Raw genomic sequence first — 21,512 nt, 5'->3', positions numbered from 1 at the left:
GTATTATAATACGAGGGTTTAGTTTAAGATTGAGAAATGTTTAATATTTTGAAAAATACAATATATTACACGTATATATTCATATATATTTTTGTATTTTTTAACAACCTTGGAAGTGTATTTGTTATGTATTGATAATTTTTTTACATACCCAAGAATCCAATGTACACAATTTTTTGCTTGTTGACTGAGTCTAGGGTTTAACAATTCAATGCACAATAGATTATATAAATAAAAAATCTACATATAAAAACCGAATTAATACATTTAAAAATATATGATAGATTTAATGATATGTGTTGGTGACATCCCATGGAGCCAATGGTATAAAAATGAGGTATATGATACTAAATAAAGCATGATGTTCGGAAAGTGGATGAATAAAATAATCCTCAAGCAAGCGAAGGCATAGTAACTTATAATTCTGATTATGACTATAACACTTAATTCAATATTTAATTTATATAACAGTCTCTAAGCCATGATGTTAGATTATGTTATGTTGTCGCCAACAAATGATTATGTCATCAGAATAGTACGCTTGAGCAATTTTGAACTGTCCTGCATCAGTGACTAACTATAGCGCAACTGGGTAACATTTTCCATGTCCATTGTGAAATGTAACCCCGCCTCTAATAGCACAACAAGTAATTATCATCACTTGCATAGACGGAACGATATAAACTTTGCATAATTAGTCAAGGTTTATTGCTGTTTGATGTTATTTTTATTCGCTCGTCTTTTATTCCATCAGAATGTCAATTTACACAAAATTTATGGTAGCTGAACAAATTTCACAAGTGGCTTATCTGAGAAATTACAAATATTCTTTAAATTAAATGAATAAGATTGTCCTAAATAGATGTAAAGGAATTTCAGACAAAGAAATAACAAATATTATGATATATTACAAGTAAAACTATACAAATAAACATGATCTTTGAAAATGGAATGTAATATTTATACGTTCAGGATCAATTATTTTGTTTACTATTCCATTGTCTTCATCAAGAAAGATCCATGAAAAATGATATGTTTTATAAACCTTCGTAGTGTTTACTAATTCTATCTATTTGTCTCCAGGACAGAGTGCTCAACATCACAAGTCAGATCATGGACCAAGTGCTGGGCGACGAGAGGGTCGCGAGGGGTTTCCGAGTCAAGTTCCCGGAAGACGTGCTTCAAGATAATTTGGCTGGACAATTGTGGTTCGGTGCAGAGGTTTGTAGTTATTTGTACCATTAGTTTATTCTATATTCAATATACAAGTCAGTTTTATAAGCTATTAAGAGCCGGATGGTTCCGTAGCCGTTGACTGTAGAATGATAACCGAGGATCACGAGATCCGAGTTTGCTGCAGTTTGTTTGGTGTTTTTGTAATTACTTATTAAGGTTCTGGTTCAAGTTTCGTGTGGCAGAAATTCATACAGATTTTGGATAAATGCAGCAGACACTATTTTTCCAGTTGTGGGACATATATGGCCTGTTAATCATTTAAATCTTTGTCTACCTTAACTCTAAAATTGCAGACTTTGTTATGTATTTGACCCTATTGTAAGGGTGTTATTGATAATTTTATAATAAACTGACAATATTATTAATTATCCGAAACGTTTGAAAAGCAGGCTAGGCAGCTAGAAGTTGTCTATATATATGGTTACTAACTCTAAAAATGTTAAATACGATTATATAGGTTGTAAGAATAAAAAATCTTTAATACGATGACATATCGTTTTAGAGAAAAAATATATTGCTACAAGGTAAAGTACATAATAATAGGCTTACTTATGTTCAATGATAAAATACGTTACAGGTATACAAAGGAGGTTTAATATATATATAAAGAAAAATAAAACTAGTGGCTTAATTTTCCAGTGCCTAGCGGCCGGTTCTTCCATAATGAGCCGCGAGGAAGAATCAGCGGCGATGAGACCTCTGGCCAAAGCGTTGACACGCAGCCTGGAGACGGTCAGATCCCTGCTTCGTGAACAGTGCCTGCGACCGCGGGGCCTCGCTCTTCAAGACCACGACGACATGCTGCACGAAAGCCTGAGGATATTTGACAGGTGAACCATTTTTATGGGATATGTTTTAAAACACGAACTCTCAATTTTGTCGACGTCATTCTATAAACTACAGCGGTCTACCGGTATTCGGGCTCCTGGCTAATCCGGCATCCCTTGTAATCGGATTTTGAATATTTTATTATTACAGTAAATCTTATATTAAATATTTTGACAATCTTCGATTATGAAGATAACGCATGATGTGCGTTTATTGTTTCGATTGTGATAGCTTAGTTTGAATTTGACTATGTGTTATAACTACCACTTATGTATACTTCAAAGTATAACAAATTATAGAATATTATGATTGGATAGTAATTTGTCGGATTACAAGGTAATCTTTTGTGAAAAAATCCAGACTATGAGGGTCTTACTCGTTGGCAGTAGGGTACTCTATAATCCGACAATTTCGATCGTCCGACACTGCCCTGCAAAACGTTTGTCGGATTGCCGGCTGTAGCGTAATAGTTACCGTAATGATTTTAAGGGGACTACAGGAGCTAATTGCCCTTGAGAATCACGCGCACACACTTACACTAACGACAAAAACGGCATGTCCCCGCGCGCACTACGCTTAGCGAGGCGGCGAGATTACGCCTGAATATTCCAATAGATGGCGCCGAACCGCCGCGCGCCGCGCCGAGCGAAAGCGAAGCGAAGTCAATTCTATCAATTCTATCAATCATAGATTTCATAAAAATAGACAGGACAACAGAATTGTTTCTTTGTGTCATTTAAAAAATTATGATAAAATTAAACTGAATTAATTAAACTTAAACTATTATTATTTTATGTACAAAAAATAGTTAATTTAAACATTTTTTTCTTTAATTTTTACTGTATCAATTCAATTAGTTGTAATACTAAATATTAAATCGTACCTATTTTTAAATTTTGTAAGTTTGTTAAGCGATTTATTAAATAAAATTAGAACTGTTCGTAATTTGTACATTGACAAAAAGCGTAGAGTTTGTTCGTTTTACTAATATCGGTACACAAAGAAAAAAAATTATTTAAAAAAGTCAGCATCAAAAAGTTACTATAAAAATAATATCGTCAAGTCGGTTTAGTAGAATTATTGGTTAACTCGGTCAATCACAGTGGGTTTAGTCATAAATCTCATAAAAATAGTTTGGATATTAGAATTATTTGTATTGTTTTTGACTGATATTTGAAATAAAACTGATTCAATTAAATTCAAATATTTTTATTTATTTTTGGTTTAACAAAAAAGCAAATAAATTTCGTTTCAATTTTTTTATTAAAATATTTTTTTTAATTATTCGTTCGTCGTCGTTCGTTATTAAAATATCTTGGATACTTGCAATCAATATTTCACCCACTTTCACTGAAGCTACGAGCTAAAATTTTTCAATTGATACTATTTCCAATCTTTAAAAAATATTGAATTACGTATATGACACTTCTAAATATTTTAGTTCTTTGGTTCACAACAATTACATATTTCAAGATGACCCAGTGGGTAGAACGCGCGCATCTTATTGCGGGTTCAAACCCAGGCAAGCACCACTAAATATTCATGTGATGTGCTAATTTGTATTTATTTATTTTTTTATTATTAAATTTCATCCATACATAACTATATTTCCTATTATAAACAAAATTGATAAAATTAAACATAATAAGTAATAGAAATAGCTTCCGTGTTATTTTTTTTCGATTTTCTTAATTCTGAAAAAATAAATGCATAGTTGTTAGGAATTAAATTTTAATAATTATAAAATATATATACTTTTAAATATAGTCCTTTAAAAATAATAAAATTAGTTAGTTAGTTCAGAGTGCGAGGATCGAACCCGCACATTCTTCATGGACTTGCTTGCATTGACCAAATACTCCATGGTGACTGTAAGAAATCTGTCGAAAAATCTGATTCTATGCGAACTAATTGCATTGTTTTTAATAAATGTTTCCAATAATCATTATTTATAATATATATATATATATATATATATATATATATATATATATATATATATATATATATGTTTACTAATTAAATACTCTTACCTTTTCATATTATCTTTCATATGTTCGGCTTTTTAATTTATATGAACCTTTTTTTTAGTTTTCTTCACAGATTGTCCTTTATTTCCCATGTTTACAAAATTAAACTTTATAAAAATAACTTAACAAAAAAATAAATGGCTAACTACAACTAGACTATTTTAACTTAATATATTTATTTACATAAAAGAATAATATTCAACAATTAATTTACAATTAAAATTACACAAAAATAAAATCTACGAGATTTTATTCGCAACGATGCGGTGAAAAGAGCGACACGTCTGTATAGCAACAGGCCTCGGTCGGCAGTGTCTGTACGAGGCGCTCACGCACACATGCTTACGCATTTTGGTCGAAAATAAGAAAATCTGATTTAAAAAAAATCTATTGATTTTACTAAATAATTATGATAATAAATTTTTAGTATATTGTTTGTAGAATAATCTGACAAAAGACCAAAATTATTAAAGGTATATAAGTGTAGTTAAAAAACAAAAAAAGACTTTTTTAGAGGTAACTTTGCGATTTTTTTCTATCGTACCAAATTAATTACATCATGTTTTCAACACAATTAATAACTAGCATCTATCCTGAAGATTAACATATATTTTTTTCATTTGGTTTATTGCATTGGATTATATACTTTTTGGCATTTTAAAACTTGCATTTAGCTCATGTAGTCCCCTTAATCAAATATAGCAAACCGATTACGAAATAGTAATACGTTCAAGTCAATCCAAAGTCACAGTTCGTAAGAACAAGGGTTCAGACAATTTGGACGTCTCAAAGATGGTGCAAGACGACTATCACCAAGAGACTTCAATGAGAGCCTTCTAACGCGCGTCTCCCATTTTTTTTTCTTTACGAATATATTGAATGAGATATCCCTAACCGCCTAATCTGCGAATTTCCCGTGGCCAGGCGGTAATATAGCTATGATTTGAAGGTAGTAAGGTGAAATATGCTTAAACCTGCTATATATAATTAAAAATATATGATGTCCGATTTATTGATCTAAATTTTTTCATCGAATCAATTCGCAATAGATCGGAATAGGTCACAGAGGAAAAATATAAGCATATATATGCAATTGTATACGTTTGTTATAAACTGGGGTTGACTGTGTTTGCTTTGACCAAATATATTAGTTTTTGGCTTTTAAAAATAGAACATTTCGAGTAAGCTCCAGTGTTTCTTTTGTTTTATAAATCTATGATGTTACATAACTATGTTTAACCATAATACCGGTGTTCTATTTAGATTCTAACAATAAAAAGACATATAATCTGTTGGTAACTTACTACACTAATTTTAACTCGTTACACTGTTAATATTAATGAATACAGTTTATCGCGAATATTTTCTCAGTAAATGGACTGATATTACAGTGTTTTGTTTTTTATTAGTAATAAAAGTACAGAATACAGATTGAATTTAATGATTTTTTTATCATTACCATGTTCATATGTTATCTAAAACCTGAATAATGTTTAATATTTTTCCAAGTTATAAGGGTGTTACATATGGAATGTTGAGCTGTTTTAACTAAATTTACATAGTTAATTTAGCATATATAAATACTGGTGACCCGCCCCAGCTTCGCACAGGTGCAATACTGATACTAAATATACTACAGAAATTGTTTATTTACGACATCGCATTAGAAACTTGTAAACTTATAAGTGTTTCTTTACTATATCGTGTATGTATTATATAGAAAAAACTGCCTCTCGAATCTCTCTATCCATTAAAAAAAACCGCGTCAAAATCTGTTTCGTCATTTTAAAGATCTAAGCAAAGAAAGAATGAAAAGAAATTTATTGCACGGTTTATTGCTTTGAAATCAATATGAATATACCATTTCAGTTTCAGACTTAATATTATATTAGTAAGGTTTCAGCCTATTACCATATCACATAATAAGTTCGATAATATAATCTCGTTTGACGTAAATACCTTATTGGTAAAGTGGTTAGCATGTTCAGGAATCCTATCTAGTTTGGGTTCCCAGACGAGATTTCATTATAGGATTTGACAAGCATTTTTGAATCGTCATTTATTAAAATTACATTAAGTGAAGCTACCACCGTTTCGGAATGCCGAGAAGAACCGACAAAAAACTCATTTGTTTCATACTCTTTGCAAAAAAAGTCCTAGATTCCGACCATTGAAAATATGTTTCATTTAAAAGGCGAAAGATTTATACGTTTTGTAGGTAAACCAGGGTAAAGAGCCGAGATGGCCCAGTGGTTAGAACGCGTCCATCATAACCGATGATTGATTTTATCGTGAGGAAACTATTATGTGTCCAATTTCATAGAAATTCTGCCACTGAATATGTTCCGTATGTTGTCTTCGAAAGGGAGAGGAAGCCTCAGTCCAGCAGTGGGAAATTTACTTTGCTTTTTATTTATTTATGTACCAACAGAGTATACAGAAAATTATATAAATGAAAAATGTGTACAAAGGGATAACTTATCTCTAACAAGAGATCTCTTCCAGAAACCCTGAATCTAGTGGAGATTGTTATTGTTTGTTTCGTTATTCATAAATATACCTGTGACTATTCAATTAATGGTTGGCCTTTTATAATTCCAGACTGTTCGCCGAGTTCGAACTGTGTTACGTCAGTGCCATGGTGAACGTGAAGACGCCACACGAGTTCGAAGCTCAGCAGCTGATATGCGTTCTCTTCTCCGAAAGTCTTCGTCGTGCGTTGAAACTCAATCTCCTCACACAAGAACAGGTCTGCCTATTAATATCAAACGTTCTGAATAAATTAAATCCTATATACGAAGGAATATATATATGAGACAACATCACATACATTACTCTGATCCCAATATAAGCAGCTAAAGCACTTGTGTTATGGAAAATCAGAAGTAACGACGGTACCACAAACACCCAGACCCAAGGCAACATAGAAAACTAATGATAATCTACATCGACTCAGCCGGGAATCGAACCCAGGACCCAGGAGTGGCGTTCCCATGAAAACCGGTGTACACACCACTCGACCACGAAGGTCGTCGAATGATTATTAAAGTTATAAATTTCGGGATATTTACCATGTTTTTTATCTTTGTTCGGTGGAGCTAGATATTTCGACATTGTCTACGAATGTCTTGTTCACGAGACTGAAGTTTGTGGGTAGACGCTGATAATGTTAGAGTTGTCCGTATCGAACTACCTCCTTTCTTGTACGTTTCCTACGTGAACACCGGTCACCACTACTATTGTAAATATCACGATATTAATAACTTTAATAATAAAAATAACCATGTTAATTTAAAATCTTATAATGAAATGATTGTTACTATCGATATGTGATCATATAATATTGCTGTGAAAGTTATAATTTATGAAATAAATGTGTTTTCGCCATCATAGACATGGTTATCATGGACATCAAACATGTACAAAAGGGATTATTTCATGTAAATAAATAGTTAGTTGTAAGTAGTTGAGGAAGTAAGCTATCTGTTGCGCCGTCTTTTAGGGAATGAAAATTCCCTTAAAAATGGTGACACTATAAGGAATAAGGACTACTTCTTATAAAGGAATTTAAAGTGTCATCGACTTTTTGCCTGCAGTCATACTTATTATATTAGCAAACATACATAATTACTCACCTTAAGTTTTCTGATACAGTACTCTCAGAAAGAACGTGCGTGTGTGCGTGATACTTTACTATACATTACATACATACATACATTTCGGTAGTATTGTATTTTTTGTCCCTTTCGTGCACTATATTGCCTTCTCAGTTAAGTCGATCAGTCGAAAACTATGAATGGTATGTCGTGTGTAATGTTTAATATGAATTTTCCAGGTGGATTCGTACGACCCAGCCCTTATGTTCGCTGTGCCTCGACTAGCGATTGTTAGCGGCCTGCTTATATACTCTACCGGACCCTTGAGTATAGACAAACAACCAGGTGATTTTTATTGCTATATAAGCTTAAACACTTTATCTCTTTCTATCATGATTGAATTGTAATGTGAAAGAAGGAAACGCAGCACATTTGTTGGTAAAAACTTCAATTATATAAAAAAAAGCAGATGGAGCGAACTGAACATTATAGTGAACCAAGTAAAGGGAATACAATGTCCGATATCGATGTTGGTAGTAGTAATTAACACTTTGTTGATACGTGAATAAGTAATAATTATTGTGATAGCAGTATCAAAATGAAAATCAGTATATACTTTATTCAAGTAGGCTTTTACAATCGTCTTTTACCAAACTATATCAAGTGAAGCTACATACAGATTACAGATGTACAATACGGATTCTACTGGGAAGAATCGGAAAGAAACTCAGTAGTTACTCTTTTTCAAAATTTAAATTTTTATTGATGCATTAATAAAAAGGTGCATCATTTAGTACTTTATACTAGCTTTTTTTCTTTACTATATTCCTTTATTATTAATGCGTTCCATTATACGTAAATTATATAATCCGTGTTTTTTTTTTAATGATAAAGTTGTTTAATTTTCAGAAGAAATGTCCGACATGTTCCGACCGTTTCGTCACCTTCTGCACAAGATCAAATCTCTGCTCTGGACGTTGGACAGGAGAGAATTGATGGCGTTGGAGAAATTACTCTGTTCCAACGAGGACATATCGAATTTGGCGAATTTGGAATTTTCATCTGGTAAGTTGGAAACATTTGGAATCATTTGGAAAAACTTAACGTACTTTGTATGTCTCATACCATGTAAAGTTATAGTACGACACAACTTAGATGTAGCATTTGCAAAATTCGTAAAACCGACCACATTCGAATTAAGTACGCTATCCCAAATTAAAAATATTTATTTTTTATGTAAATACTATCAATCAAAATCAAAAATCAAAATATACTTTATTCAAGTGGGCTTTTACAAGCGCTTTTGAATCGTCTTTTAACAATTAAGTGAAGCTACCACCGGTTCGGAAAGTAGATTTTACCGAGAAGAACCGGCAAGAAACTCAGTAGTTACTCTTTTTCAACATTTAAAAAAAAATACAGTCATGTTAGTCAATACAATTATTTAAATTAATATATCCTGCCTGGAAGTCAGCAGGTATTAATTCGACGCTTTTTTATCATCTACAAAATCTTGTATCGAATAATACGCCTTTTTTACCAATGTATTTTTTTTTATAAACGATTTAAATTTATGAGACGGCAAAATTAAAAATGTCCTTAATATATTCAACGTTAATATATTCGTCAATTTGACAGTTCGATTTAGATACACTCACTTTTTCGGATTAAACTGAGTTGAAAATCCATAGCGACGAAAAGCGTCGAATGTCGCGATAGGGAGCTATTTCCATTGGTTGTATAAATCAACAGTAATCGGTTTTAATGAATTTGCCGATGCTAAATCTTAGTTGTGTCGTACTATACTTAATTCTACAAATATAATAAATGCGAAAGTTTGTGAGGATGGATGAATGTATGTTTGTTACTCTTTCACTAAAACACTACTCACTGGATTAGGATGAAATTTAACAGTAATATAGGTGTCATTTGGACTTAATATAATGATACATATCAAGTACCCGTGCGAAGCCGGGGTGTTTCGTTAGTTTAATATAATTTCTTAGTATTTTACTAATTTTATTCTTTCACAGTTAAGTTTAGTATTTTCGTTGTCCATTATTAATGCTTAAAATAAATACTTATTAATTTCAAGTATTTTAGTTATGTATTTATGAAAATATATTTTTTTAAATAGCGCAAGCGTCACCTGAAGATTCCTGTTACCCGGACATAGGCGAGTTTGTATCGAAGTTTTACGAGGACCACGAGTCGTGTAGAGACTTATATTCACGACAAAGGTAAAATAGTACATTATACTTATAAATATAAAGTAATTTATCGTAATTTTTCTTATCCAAAGAATTACTGATTTGTCAACTTAAAGTAAAGAAACTAGCTTTATTAAAGTTCATTTGTTATTAATTTTTTGTGGTATTACGTGCTTATGATGAAAGTATTGTTGTTTAACTGTTTAGAGCATGAAGCAAATGTGGCTCAGTTGGCAAATATGATATATTAAATAATATGTTAAGAAATTGATTAAGTAGATCGAAATATCACTCTATTGAATACAAAAATCTTGTCTATGGAATTATTTAAACTTCTTTGATTTCACGATTTGTCTATTTTGCTTAATTTTGGTATTCATTGTTTCAGCTCAAGCGAACCGACGATAACGGACGCAGATTATCTCCCAGGCAATATCGAAGTGATGACACCAATCATAGATGGTCTCAAGCGTCTAACTGGAGACGATGAGTCCGAGAGAGAATCAGAGATCGATACCGATGGACAAATCGAGAGACAGTCGATAGACACCACTAGTACAGACACATTCCAAACAAACGAAAGCAGGGAGTTCGATAAAGCAAGAAAGACAAGTAGGGCTGAGACAGATATGTCGTCACTGAGAAATCTATCGACAAACGGCCTCATGATGTTCGACCCACTAGTAATAAACGCGGTCTCTGCTTCGACGTCAGGCGAATCGTCATCATCGAATCGACAAATACCAGATCAGGAACTCGTCACATCACTAAACGAACAAGTTACAGAAATAGCGGATCGATTATCGTCAATAGTTAGTGATGTAGATATATTAGATCATCAAACGCATTCGTTCTCGACCAATGATGTGCCTAAACTGATATCGACGGATAGTTCGGAAGATTTTAGCTACTCGGGACCAAGAAATGACCAAATGAGCTGTTTGCCCTCTACTAGTCATGGTTACTTGATACCAAACGCGATCAGCCAGGAACCGGTCGTTCTAGCGTCACTATCACATAATAATTCAGCAGTTTTCAATCAAGAGGAAGAGAATAATTTAAATCGTGTAATATTAAGCTCAGACGCTCCGCTGATAATGCCGAGTATGGACGCAGACCTTGTAAATATAGACATGGCAATCGCTAGCGTCAGTCTCAGCGTTATATTACTAGACGAAGAATACAATCAGGAATATAAGCCTAATTATGAAAATGAAAACAATGAAACGGAAAACACGAGTTATCCTGAGAAAATGTCCACCGATAATGAGGAGAGAGTTAAGTTCATGCTCGGATACGAAAGCGATCACGAATCGCCTGTCGATTCCGGCGTCAGTACAGAGAATACTAGCCTAGACAGATCGCCAGACACAGACCAGAATAAGGACATAAAAGAGAACCACTTCATGCAACAGAACAGGGTACTAAAGAGTCCAGTCGAAGAGAGTATAGAGGAGAAAGAGAGCAACACTCTAGAAAGTTCCTTTTCAGATGTAAGAGAAGACGTTGTAAATATTAATTACGTTGAAGATGATACTCAGAAGAACGAAGCCGGGTCGTCTCGTATAGAAAGTGTAAATATTGATAGGTTAAGCGACGATGGTTTGAATGAAGCGACGAATGTAAATAGTAGCTTACAAAATTGGGGCGCGAATGATCCCCAGGAGGAATTCAGGACGATAGAGGATGTTATTACAGAGTTAAGAAGACATAGAGAGTCGGATAAGAAAATTAGTTCGCTAGTTGAAGACAATAAAACTTCTGACGTTCCAAATTGTAGTCAGAGCGCTCCGTCGCGGAGGAAAAGTAGGAAATCGGATGTTAAGAGTAAAAAGAAGAAAAAAATGTGGTCGCCGCGGAACGTGATACTGAATAATCGCTCGACGCAAAGTCAGAATACTCCGCTGAGATTAAATTTAGACCATTTTGTCGATGAAAGGTGAGTTTCAAACTTTTTAAATATGAAAACTAAATTATATAATTAATACATTCGACATTTTATACGTAGTTAATATAGAATATAAAATAATCCCAAGGTTTTTATGTAATGTCTTCAAAAATCGAATACATTGTGAGGAAACCTGCATGTGACTAATTTGTATTCACCAACCCGCATTGAAGAAGTATCGTGGAATATATAAGATTTTAAATTAACATGGTTATTTTTATTACTCTTTTTGTTCGGTGGAGCTCGATATTTCGACATTGTCTACGAATGTCTTGAGACTTCAGACAGTCTCGTGAATAAAAATAAAAAAACATGGTAAATATCCCGAAATTTATAACTTTAATATCGTGGAATATGTTCTAAACCCTCAAAAGCTAGGTTTCAACATCGCAAGGCTATAAACCATTGTGCTTCTGACATCTACATAGCCGAGCTCTATCACCGATAACAATAGTCAATGATTGGGGTATAAATTGAATATATGTCTGTCCGTTTGTTCCAGCGCCCCCACCGAGTGCGCGGACGACGAGCAAATCGCGCTGGCGCTTCAGGCGCAGGAGCTGGCAGCGCGCCAGCACGCAAGGCAGAAGTTCAAGTAGGTCCCACTGTCTTACTTGTATTCTTCTGACGTCATCATTCTTGGTTGTAGGATTTCGCCAGCACGCAAGGCAGAAGTTCAAGTAGGTCCTATACTGTCTTACTTGTATTCTTCTGACGTCATCATTCTTGGTTGTAGGATTTCGCCAGCACGCAAGGCAGAAGTTCAAGTAGGTCCTACTGTTTCACTTGTATTCTTGTGACGTCATCGTTCTTGGTTGTAGGATTTCGCCAGCACGCAAGGCAGAAGTTCAAGTAGGTCCTACTGTTTCACTTGTATTCTTGTGACGTCATCATTCATCATTCTTGGTGGCAGGATTTTGTGCAAACCCATCTGAGTATCATTCACTCATCATATATTGTACCGCCATGTTTAGTATTGTTATGTTCCGGTTTGAAGGGTGAGTGAGCCAGTATAACTACAAGTTGGGACGTAACATCTTAATTGTCATGATTGGTGGCGTATTGATGATGTGTTAAATGGTTCATATTTATTTTAGCGCTAATGTCTTTGACCCGTGGTTACCATAAACCATCAGACGGCCCATTAGCCCAGCCTACCTAAACCATATAAAAAAATAATATAATAATAAAAATCTTTAGTGTGCCTTAATGATTTGTATCATTTAAGATAACTGAAGAAGGTGAGATAGTCTGCCTCGACATTGCTATAACTCAATATAAGTTTTTTATTAAATGGATACTATTGTTTACTATTTTCACCAGATCGAGCCAAGATCTCATCCACCGCTTGTTCGTCTGCATCGCGGGAGTGGCGGACCAGCTTCAGACGAACTTCGCAGCCGATCTCCGAAACATACTCAAGGCCGTGTTCCTATTGAACCAGACCATTGAAATGCCGGAGACAAAGGCGGAGGAGACGATAGAATATCAGCCCACCGAGGACCAAATCATACAGAACGGTGAGATCTTGTAAATAATAAATCTAATTTGGGTCATTACTCCCCTCTCAATAGAATTATGAGAGCCTATAACTCAATAAGCGGAGACAAAGATTTAGATATTTTCGGTAATATAAAAAAATTTAAAAATAAAATATTAAGTTTAGATAGTTTACTTATGTTATCTTTATTTTAATTTATTGTTGTTATGTAAATAGTCTTTAATTAGCTTTTTTTACCTTCTATTTGTTGTCGCTTAACTTTAATTTTGTGCATGCTGTTATCACCTATAAGTAAGATACCACTAGTCTTATTTTTTATTCATGTATTTGGAATTTTTTTTAGTGTGTATTTTGTTGGTGATCTAATAAATAAATAAATAAATAAATAAATAGTAGTACATAGTAGTAGCCTGTAAATTTCTCACTGTTGGGCTAAGACCTCCTTTACCTTTGAGGAGAACATTAGGAGCGTATTCCAACACACGGATCTATTGCGGGTTGGTGGATTCACATATGACAGAACACATTAGACACATGCAGGTTTCGTCACTATGTCTTCAGCGCCGAGTAAGAGATGAATTTTAAATACAAATTAAGCGCATGAAAGTTCAGTGGTGCTTGCCTGGGTTTAAACCCGCAATCATCGCTTAAAGAGTAAGCGCTCTAAACACTGGGCTATTTCAGCTCTATTCTCTCTATGTATTCTCTCCAATTTATAAACAAATTACATTTTCTTTCAAAGGTAATGCGGACATCAAATGTTCAATGATCACCACCGTCCATTTCCAATAGTACATGTCACAAGATTCTTCACTACATAGTATAAGACGAAGTCGCTTTCTCTGTCCCTATATCCCTAAGTATGCTTTAAACTTTAAAACTACGCAACGGATTTTATTGCGTTTTTTTTAATTGATAGAGTGATTCGACAAGAGGGTTTTTATATAGAATACATGGACAATTTAGTAAAGAAACACTGATAGTTTTAGAAGTTTGTAGTATATGTAGTATCAGTATTGCACCTGTGCGAAGCCGGGGTGGGGCGCTAGTATGTACATTTTTTTTGGAATGTTAGTAATATATTGTATGTTTATTACAGGTAGTTCCTTCGACAGCGTGTATTCAGCTGAAGAAGTGTACGCCGATAGTAATTCCGATTCGACTGCATCCGAATCGAATTCGCGACTCGCCCGGAGGAACACGATGAACGCGACAACGATCAATGAACAACCGCAGACGACGACGGAGGCGAGACGGAAGTCTGTCGATAACAGCAGCAACCTGCAGGCGTCTGTGTCGACAGGAGATCTCACTTACACGTAAGTGAAAACTGAAACTTAGTTATAAGTGAATACGTTAACCTTTGCTAATTAATTAATTTAAATCGATTTTAAAAATATGTAAAATTCGTATTCTTGTTTCTTATGGCTATGCAGACTGATAAATTAACTCTTAATTGTACAGAAACCAAAAAATCTGCTTTTCATGGCTTAAGTATTCTTAGGTCATGTTTCTTAATTTAACCAGTAAATTAATTATTATTACCAGTAATATATAGTGTAATATATTTATGTGTAAATAATACAACTTAAATGTAACCATTTAAAAAAATAAAGGAAGGAAGGAATTTAGGTAGATTACAAAAGTGAAAATAGTTTAAGGGTTAAATAAAAATAAAATATGAATTAGCAGTGATTCCTTGAAAGATATTTTATCTTTATCTATCTATAATTCTTCGAGTCGGTTCGTTTGTTTTACAAATAATGATTGGCTCCCCCCCCCCCCAGGCGCGCGGCTTGTTTAGTAATAATATATGTCCCCCCCCCAGGCGCGCGGCGGGCGCGCGCGGCGTGGAGCGCGCGCCGGAGTGGGTGCCCGACATCGCGGCGCCCGCCTGCATGCGCTGCCTCGCGCACTTCACAGCCTTCCGCCGCCGCCACCACTGCCGGAACTGCGGTGAGGACCACTTACCACATACCACTAGCCTATAAGGCTGCAGAGCTCCGAATCGGTGTACTGCAAGCAAGCAAGCAACAGCCTGTAAATTCACACTGTTGGGCTAAAGGCCTCTCCCTTTGAGGAGAAGGTTTGGAACATATTCCACCACGCTGTTCCAATGCGGGTTGGTGGAATGCACGCGTGGCAGAATTTCTATGAAATTTGTCACATGCAGGTTTCCTCACGATGTTTTCCTTCACCGCTGAGCACGAGATGAATTATAAAGAAAAATTAAGCACATGAATCAGCGGTGCTTGCCTGGGCTTGAACCCGCAATCATCGGTTAAGATGCACGCGTTCTAACCACTGGGCCATCTCGACTCTGAACGGTGTAATGACATATATTGCTGTTGGAGTTCAACTTTTGGGTTCGAATCCCAGATCTAATGAGTAATTGTAATTTTTTATCTTACTCTGGACGTTCGGGTAGTGGATATGACAGTTTGTTTTATATATATCCTGCGTTGTTAGCTCATCATTGAAAGTGACTCCCTTGTTCTAAATTAGTAAAGAGTAATGGTTTTTTTTTTTATAAGTATGATCAAAATAAAATTTGTGATTGTATTTAATATTTCACAGCTTAAGAAAAATTATATTTTGTTTTTAAATTTAAATAAAATCACTTATAAAAATTGGTTTGAAGAATGTTTAATTACAATGTACTCCCCATTAAAATGCAGAGTATGAAATTTTTTTTTTATTGTTTTAATAAAATAAAACTTCAACTACTAATATTTCAGGTAAAGTGTTCTGCGCATCTTGTAGTTCGAACTCTATACCCCTACCGCGGTACGGACAAATGAAACCGGTACGAGTCTGCGACGAATGTTTCCAGAGCACCGCCCACGACAGACGGAGGCAGGCTACCTATCGGTGAAAAAGTTTATTGTATGAAGATGAGCTTTGTTGACAGTTGAAAAAATATGGATTTAATATCTTTTGTGAGCTAAATTACTATTAAACTTAATAAGAGAAATATTTGCTAGAAATAAAATTAAAAAGACAATTAAATAAAAAGTTTACTTAATAAATTTAAGTGAAAATGATTATTCCTTATTTTTGTACGAAGTTGTATCGATTTTTTTAAAAAGAAAACTTCGTTATGTTAAATATATCAATAAAAAGATTTTTATAAACTAAATAAATTAATATTAAATAAAGCTATTTTTAATGCAATCATTTCTTAATAAAATAAAATACTGTTAAGTTGCTGTAAAAACAAAATATAGGAAAATTAGTCTTAATTCACTGTGACAAGGCTTGTTTTCGCAAAGCATTTTCAATATTTTTACACAAAATAAAAATAAAAAACCCAAAATCAAAGAAAAAAAATGTTTTAATATTCGTTCGATAGTTATCATTTTGCCATATTTTATGATAATTTTGTTAACAAAAGACACGATATTTGATAAAACCAAACGCATACTGTGTTTTATTTGATAAGTAAAATGCGCTCATATATCTTCCATTATCAACTATATTTTCCAAATGTTAATTAATTTGTGATATTGGAAATTTATTCCATAATCTTCTACTAACCGTATTGACCTAGCTGTTGTATTGTTAAAAGTATATTTTCCATATTGACTGATGTTTTAATTAAACAAATTTTGAATAAGTTTTCAGTTTTGATGAGCTCTCTAGTATTTCGATAGCACGTCAGATATTTCAGCGAATGTAATAAAAAAAATAATTAAAAATATATATACCTTTTATACTAAAGCATATATTTTATTTATGTTATTTTTAAATCGATAGAATTTCGATCGATATTGCTATGTTAGAATCAATTGTAATGATTTAAATTCTGAATTTAAAATTGGCTTCTAAAAATGTTATAAGATTGATTAAATAATTATAATAATGGCAAGCTTTTATTTGATCCACACAAAACGATTCTGTTGTAACTGTATTGTTGCCAGCACTAAAATATTTGAAAGTCAGCTAAATTGATTATTAAGTTGGTTCCAAGATTTGTCCCAAATATAAATTAATTAAATAAAAGTTTGTTAAAATCTGGCAATCCTTTATTATAAATACCCACCCATAGACAATTTCATTAGTTTACTGCGAGGACTTATTAAATGAAAAATTAACACTCATCGTAAAAAACACTATTTGTCTATGAAATAAATATTATAGAAAAAAAATTGTTTTTGCATGATTACTAAATAAAGAGTTCTTTAAGTAAACTGATGTTTTCTGTTGGATTTGTTAATTTCATTTTTTATATGAGGCTATATATGCCTTATGGTAAATACAGGATTTTAAATTAAAAATATTATATGATACCTGTTAAGTTATTAGTGTACACAGAAAGATATCAAAACTGAAATCAATATATTATTAAGTAGACGCGTTCAAATAGATAAAATATTTTTAAGAATTTAAAATAAGATCATGAGGCATGTAACAGCGTGCTCTATGGTCTGTTTTTTTTTAAAGTATGTTTAAACGATCTTTATATTTTCTAACTTTGAAATATGCCATAGATAAAAACTATTGACTAATCGAGGCAAAATACAATGAGATATCTATTGCAATCGTTCTTAAATAGTCTGATGTCTATGATATCTGTTTTGAATATAGATAAGATAATAATAATTAAAATTAAAAAAAATATTCCATAACTTTTTATATCCAACGGTGTTAGTAAATAGGAAATAAGCGTAATATTAAAATTGTATGTACATTTTGTAAAGGTTTGTGTGTTAATAAATTTGTAACTAACCATAGTTGAATACCGATTCCACTGGCTAACCCAAAGCCTTTTGTATGTTATATAAGACGCTGATTCGGTGTTCTCGAGACCACATGTGTAAGTGATATAATGATACTGTTATTATATTTTAATCGTGTAAAATAAATGTCGGATTTATTATTAGATAATTTGAAGTTTTATTTACTTTTTTTAAGTAGTTGTCACCCTCGGCTTTGTTCATGTTTTAGTGGTTGGTTGTCATATGTTATTCAAAAAAGTAACCCATGTTCTTCCTTGGAGGTCAAGTTTGCTTCATACCAAATTTCATCAAATTCGGTTCAGCGGTTTGGTAGTGAAAGAGCGACAGACAGACAGACAGAGTTACTTTCACATTTATAATATGTATTAGTATAGATTAATTTTATAAAAACACAAATGATACTGCTTATTTGCTTTAACAACTACGTCAGGGGTACAAGGAAGGGTAGAAAAGGATAGAGGATGTTTGTCTATGGGCCAGTACAGTCAGGGTAAGAAAACCTTCGTCAGTTTTCAAATTCATTCCTTTATTAAGTCTCTAACTCTTAGTACCTTTTGAAACTAAGGCACAAAATTGACAACTGCATATGAAATTAAACTTACATAGTATGATAACTTGGTTAATAATAGTGGAACATCTTTGGACTACGTCTAATTTTATATCGACATCAAATATTTTTAATGGCGTAATTAATCATTCCAAAATCAAATTAGATATGATATTTTCAACTGAATTGTCAAAATATGTCTGTCAGTGTAATATTCTCGATCGGTAAAGCAGATTGTCGCTCATATTGAGCACACGAAAATAGATCTTAAGGTGATCTTTTCTTGCCCCGATTGTACATAGAAACATGGCCACTTGCTTAAAAAGATTGGCCTAAAGGACAACCTTAACGATAGGTACACAGAATGTTATAAATCCAACATTAGTCCCTAGAGAAAAATAAATCAGGATTAATGAAGCATTTTGTATAAGCAAAACTGCCTCGTTATAAACCTTAATAAAACAATGAGCACGATTTCAGGATCATTATCAGGATTTTATGTACTGGGAGATATCAAGGTCGATGGAATATATATATATGATAAAGGATTAATGCAGGAGCACCACCCAAATGTCTCAAGGTCAATGTCTAAAGTCTTCTTCGAGACTTTCTTGCGTACAAGTACGCAAGAAAGTCTCGAAGAAAAAGCTTCTACATGTATCACTTTCTTTGGTTTTTCCTTCATTCAACACGAAAGTCAAATTAATAAATAAATAAAAACAACCTGTAAATTTCCCACTGTTGGGCATATTCCACCATGCTGCTCCAATGTTGGTTAGTGGATTCACATGGGTTTGAATTTCTTTTTTTTTTTCTTTATTCACCGGTTAAGATTACGCGTTCTAATCACTCGACCATATCGGTTCAGATGAATTAAGTCCATGAAAATACGGTGGTGCTTTTAGGATTCTAACCCCCAATCATCGGTTACAATTTTACGTTTCTCAATGCTGCGCCATGTCGGCTGTTATAAGTACTTAACTTAAATAATTTCCATTAATGGACGCTAATGAATCATTACCGACGATGAGAGGGAACTTAAAATCACAAATTAAAATCTGTAAGTAGTCTTAAGTACCTAACAAATGAAAAAGTAGGAGTGAGGGCGGTAAGTACCTCTTACTTACTTTAATTAATTCATTTATTATGTAAATTTCATAATTGTCTCTGTAAATTTATAACGTGTTCAAAGGTTCAAAATAACACAGATTTTGATTTTAAAAAGACGTAATTTTACTTGTAGCTTTATGCTACCCCGCCTGGGTAAGTCACCACTCACCCATCAGATATTCTACCGCCACACAGCAATAGTGTCAATCAGTGTAATCAATAGCTTTCGTGCTTTGAAGGGTGAGTGAGTCAGCGTAACTATAGGCATCAGGAACAAACATCTTAGTTCCTAAGGTTAGTGGCACATTGGCGATGTCAGGAATGTTTCTTACAGCGTTATTGTCTATTGGGGTGTGATCACTTATCGTGAGGTGGCCCATTTGCTAGTTCAAATTTATAAAAACGTCACTATCGTAGTTAAGTACATACCATTTACATTAGCATGCGAAAGCGATCCTGTGACGCCCACTGAAAAGACGGAGAGGGTTCTTAGTGGGTATTTCGATGTTCCGGGTCACACTCGGCTTCCTGGGCACCAGCAAACCCCACACACCCCCAACTTCATGCGGGGGAAACGCATAATAAGGTAGGTACATACCTACTGCTGCCTTTGAAATAGCTATTACTTAATAATAAATCCTATGTAATCTTCATCCCACCTTAATGTCGATAACCTAATATCTTCAACAAACTAACATATAAGTATATATATAATTTATGCATACACATGGCGAGTTCATTCACAGTATTGTGAAGAGAGCGTGAAACGTATTGACCTTTTAAAGGGTGTTTCAAAGTACGTTTATTCAACCTATAGTGAATGAAACAAATATTGTATTAATATTCATTAAAAATGTTTAATATTAGCTCTTAGTCGCTTTACTGGGCAATTAATAAAAAATGGGCAGGGTTAACGAAATAAAAAACAAAATGATTTTAGTGATGAACACACGAAGGAAGAAAATCCATTAAATCTCTTATATGTATTCAAAATCATATAATGTTTGCATTGTACCTAAATAGCCCACATCAATATTTTACGTCGATCAGCGCACATTATCTGTGTAACGAAAAATGTCCAAGCTGACTATCATTTTAGGTGATTCATTACAACTAAGTATATTTTTAAAACTTAGACTTTTAATATCTATGAAGATTATTACCAATGTGGGATAAAAAAATGTGTGGTAGTAAGGTGAACTACACAATTTTTCATCCCCAATTCACAGCCACAACAACAAAATTAGTCGCTTCTAAACAGAAGCATAAATATCCATTACCATGTTTACGATTAAAAATAACGGATCACCATACATACTTGCATCACCAATTTTATATTTTTGACGAAGAATTTTCCATAAAATTTCCAGCTTGAGACAATTTGCAAAAAAAAGGGATATTCATCGTATTTTACATCACTGATTTATTGTGCGATTATTTTTGTATTATACAGTTGAAGTGCTAAAGATTGTCCTTTCTCAGTGCAAATTTTAATTCTATAATGAACTCCTGCCTTACGTGTATTGTATCCCAGTGAGTAATTGTATAATGTTATTAACGATTATTATATAGATTAATCGTTAGCATTATTTAAAAATGAGTCTCTAGAATGTTAAAAGTTGCTCATCAGCTATTCAGTCCAAGTTTTAAGCACCGAGCAAGCAAAATAACGCGCAAAGGCAGTAGGTAATCAAATTAAAAATGTAATTTTTAGATGCGGTCAAGCCTAAAGCAGAGATTGCAGTAATGCTAATTTTTCATCAGAAA

General features: G+C 33.5%; 1 protein-coding gene across 2 annotated transcripts in view; it reads left to right on the top strand.

The window, feature by feature from the left end:
- The window catches only part of LOC124539659 (lateral signaling target protein 2 homolog), a 64,815-nt gene extending 46,579 nt beyond the window's left edge, over window positions 1-18,236 (top strand). The window contains exons 3-14 of one of the 2 annotated variants that reach the window (XM_047116965.1): window positions 1,084-1,221; window positions 1,876-2,066; window positions 6,696-6,843; window positions 7,930-8,035; window positions 8,603-8,755; window positions 9,828-9,930; window positions 10,289-11,839; window positions 12,351-12,443; window positions 13,172-13,368; window positions 14,449-14,668; window positions 15,178-15,305; window positions 16,088-18,236. In XM_047116965.1, the coding sequence (XP_046972921.1) occupies window positions 1,084-1,221; window positions 1,876-2,066; window positions 6,696-6,843; window positions 7,930-8,035; window positions 8,603-8,755; window positions 9,828-9,930; window positions 10,289-11,839; window positions 12,351-12,443; window positions 13,172-13,368; window positions 14,449-14,668; window positions 15,178-15,305; window positions 16,088-16,224 (3,165 nt within the window). In that variant the 3' untranslated portion in view covers window positions 16,225-18,236. Of the gene's footprint in view, window positions 1-1,083; window positions 1,222-1,875; window positions 2,067-6,695; window positions 6,844-7,929; window positions 8,036-8,599; window positions 8,756-9,827; window positions 9,931-10,288; window positions 11,840-12,350; window positions 12,444-13,171; window positions 13,369-14,448; window positions 14,669-15,177; window positions 15,306-16,087 lie in introns of both variants that reach the window. The other variant, XM_047116964.1, reaches the window with a different exon arrangement.
- The last annotated feature ends 3,276 nt before the right edge of the window (window positions 18,237-21,512 follow it).

This window comes from Vanessa cardui, chromosome 23 (assembly GCF_905220365.1).
Source record: "Vanessa cardui chromosome 23, ilVanCard2.1, whole genome shotgun sequence".
NCBI lineage: Eukaryota > Metazoa > Arthropoda > Insecta > Lepidoptera > Nymphalidae > Vanessa > Vanessa cardui.
The sequence above is the reverse complement of the archived record's forward strand: the minus strand, read 5'-3'. Positions and strand labels throughout refer to the sequence as shown.